The following is a 2773-nucleotide window of genomic DNA, read 5'->3' on the forward strand; positions in this document are numbered from 1 at the left end:
CCCTACCCGACATCTTCGACGGGCCGTAAACGAAGCGCGGGAACGTCCGCAGCACTTTGGACCCCTCGCCGCGCACCCTGCAGAGCGTTCCCTGCAGAGCGTTCCCGGCAGAGCGTTCCCGGCAGAGCGTTCCCTGCAGAGCGTTCCCTGCAGAGCGTTCCCTGCAGAGCGTTCCCGGCAGAGCGTTCCCGGCAGAGCGTTCCCTGCAGAGCGTTCCCTGCAGAGCGTTCCCGCCAGAGCGTTCCTAGCGGCAGGGCTTCTTCAGACGAGAGTCTCCTGCTCTGAGGTGTGCGTGCGAACGGCCCGCCTGGAGCTCGTTCTCCGGCCGTTTTCACTGTCCGCTGATTTAGAGTTCAGGAGATCGAGTCCAAGTTGCCAGTACCGGCGTGTCGAGGCGGGGGGAAGAAGGGGTTTGAAGACTCCCGCGCCAACGTCAGGACGCTTTATTGTGTCGCTGCGGGTGAAGTTCCACCGCCGTGCCCCTAAGGGAGGCGAGAAATGTCGCCGTTTGCAACTTGACAGCAGAGGTTAGTCGCTCTGGAGGTTTTCGCCGACGCGTCATCGCTTCTCGTCGGACTACTTGTTTTCTTGTTTTTCTCAGAAACGACAACACGAGGTGAACACGCTCGACCCACGCCGGGACGCCTTGGCCTCCGCCGCGCTCCGTCCTGCGTGCGCCTCAGGCACCCCCTGAACTTTTGTCGAAGCATGGCGCCGAGCCCCCCCCCCCTTTTTAACGCCTCCACGTCGCCCCTCAACTTCACTTGTTTTTTTTTTGTTTTTTTGTTTGTTATTTTTTTGCTCCCATCCTCCAGTTTGACTGCAGCCGCTCTGTCCTCTTGTCTGTCTCACTCGGCTGCCGTCTCTTCCTCTCGCTCCCCGCCCGTCTGTCTGCCCTGCCTGCCTGTCTCTCTGTCCGTCCGGCTGCACTCGTGTGCCCGGGTTTTTTGGAGTTGGCGTGGTTCCTGTTTGTTTTCAGCCATTTTGGGGACTTGCAGTGCTCGTAACAAACTGCTTAAATGGCGTCCTCTTGCTTGCCTGCTCTCCCACTCTGTCTCCCTTCTGCCTCTCCCTCCTCCCCCTATCGCTGGGCTTTGTGTATATAAAGTAGTCTGTGTGTGCGTGTGTGTGTGTGTGTGTTAGTGAGAGTGAACAACACTTCCAAATAAAAAGAAGATTGGATTCAGTTGGGGGGGTTGAGGGGGGTGAATCACTTGCAGGAGAAGAAAAAGAGCAAAAAAATAAATAAAAAAAAAAAGAAACACACCAGGAATTTTCTCTTTTTTCTTCTTCTTTTTGTGATTCGGAGGCAAAAAACTGGTGCGAGAGCAGCGAGAGAGGGGCAAGCGAGCAAGTTCGAGTGTGAGAATCGCTCCTGCCCTCTGTCTTCACACACTGCTGCCTGTGTGCGTGTGTGTGTGTGTGTGTGAGTGAGGGAGAGCACAGGGAGAGGCGGCGCACTCACACACACACACACACACACACACACACACAGACCAAGGGGGAGAGAGAGAGAGAGAGAGAGAGAGAGAGAGAGTGTGAGGGTAGAGAACACATCGCAGCAGAGATGCAGCAGGAGGTTTTCCGAGGTATGTTCTCTCTCTCGTATGCTTGCCTTCCTGACAGACAGACAGGGGAGAATTAGAGGAAGAGAGGCTGAATTGTGTTTGTTTTCCTGCTTGTTCTTGTTTTGTTTCTTTTTTTTGTGTGTGCGGGGAGGGGGGGGGGGCTTTATTTTTTTTCTTTTTGGGTTTTAAGAAACCTGCTCCACTCTGCCGCTGTGGCGGCGGCCGCTCTCGTGCGCGAAGAGGAGGAAAAGGTTGTTTTTTTTTCATTTCAGCGCGCGCGTGTGTCGGGGCGTGAGTGAGCGCCGCTGGGTGTGCGTATCAAGGCTGTTCGTGGAAGCATATTTATGAGCGTGTCTGCCCGTGCGCGTTTGTGTGTGTGCTGTGCGTGCGTGCGTGCGTCAGTTTCGGGCCTCGTCTCCCTCATCCTCCCCTCCGTTGCTGACGCACCACGCAGTTCTTTTTCAAGAGCGATGACTCGCTTTCGAGGCTGTGATGAAACTTTTAATTTCGCCGAAGCCTCTGAGATCCACCTCGGGGCGGGAGGCAGGACGGCGGCGCTGCGGAACGGGCGCTAAACGTGACGTGAGGTTTGTTTTCTTAGAGGAGGAGGAGGGGGAGTGTGTGTGTGTGTGTGTGGTGGGGGGGGGTTCCTAATATGGCAGGGCCAGTCTTCCTTGTCTGCGTACGAACTTAACGTCAAGCGGAGCCTCCTGGTCTCCAGCTCCATTTAGTTCGGCTTCTTTTTCTTTTTTCTCTTTCTTGTGGGCCGCCCAGTTTGTCCTCCATTTTGCCAGCTTGTTGTTTCCTCCCGCAGAGCAGCTGAGGGCATATTGATGTCCCGAACCCTGTCACTGCAGCCCTTCGCTCCTTTTTTTTTTTTTTTTTCCAAAACAACACGGCATCTGCTGCCAGCTACTCCACATTCCTGGTTTCCATGGAGGCCGAGCCGAGCCCCTTCTGTGCTTGACGTATGGAAAATGTGATGCACGCGGCCACAGGGCTGAAGGGGTCACAGGTCACGCCGCTCCCCGTCGGGGCCGCGGCGGCACCAGAACAGGATCTCCTGTGTTTTGTTTTTCGCCGTCTCAAGTTTACGTCCGGGGTGGTCGTACAGCGAGTTTGAATCCATCGCAGGTTTTCTCACGTTCGGGCTCAGATATATACATACGCCCTGATCACCTCCTGCTTTTGGTTTCCACCAACAA

The 2773-nt window shown here is 55.4% G+C and overlaps 1 protein-coding gene across 2 annotated transcripts in view; it reads left to right on the forward strand.

The window, feature by feature from the left end:
• The first annotated feature begins 1436 nt into the window (after positions 1-1436).
• The window catches only part of zbtb4 (zinc finger and BTB domain containing 4), an 18637-nt gene continuing 17300 nt past the window's right edge, over positions 1437-2773 (forward strand). The window contains exon 1 of one of the 2 annotated variants that reach the window (XM_017438965.3): positions 1437-1589. Coding sequence is in view for 1 of the 2 variants with exons in the window: in XM_037976750.1 (XP_037832678.1) it covers positions 2061-2155 (95 nt within the window). In the remaining variant the exon portion in view is untranslated. Of the gene's footprint in view, positions 1590-1902; positions 2156-2773 lie in introns of those variants that run through there. The other variant, XM_037976750.1, reaches the window with a different exon arrangement.

This window comes from Kryptolebias marmoratus, linkage group LG7 (genome assembly GCF_001649575.2).
Source record: "Kryptolebias marmoratus isolate JLee-2015 linkage group LG7, ASM164957v2, whole genome shotgun sequence".
In the NCBI taxonomy this organism is placed as follows: domain Eukaryota; kingdom Metazoa; phylum Chordata; class Actinopteri; order Cyprinodontiformes; family Rivulidae; genus Kryptolebias; species Kryptolebias marmoratus.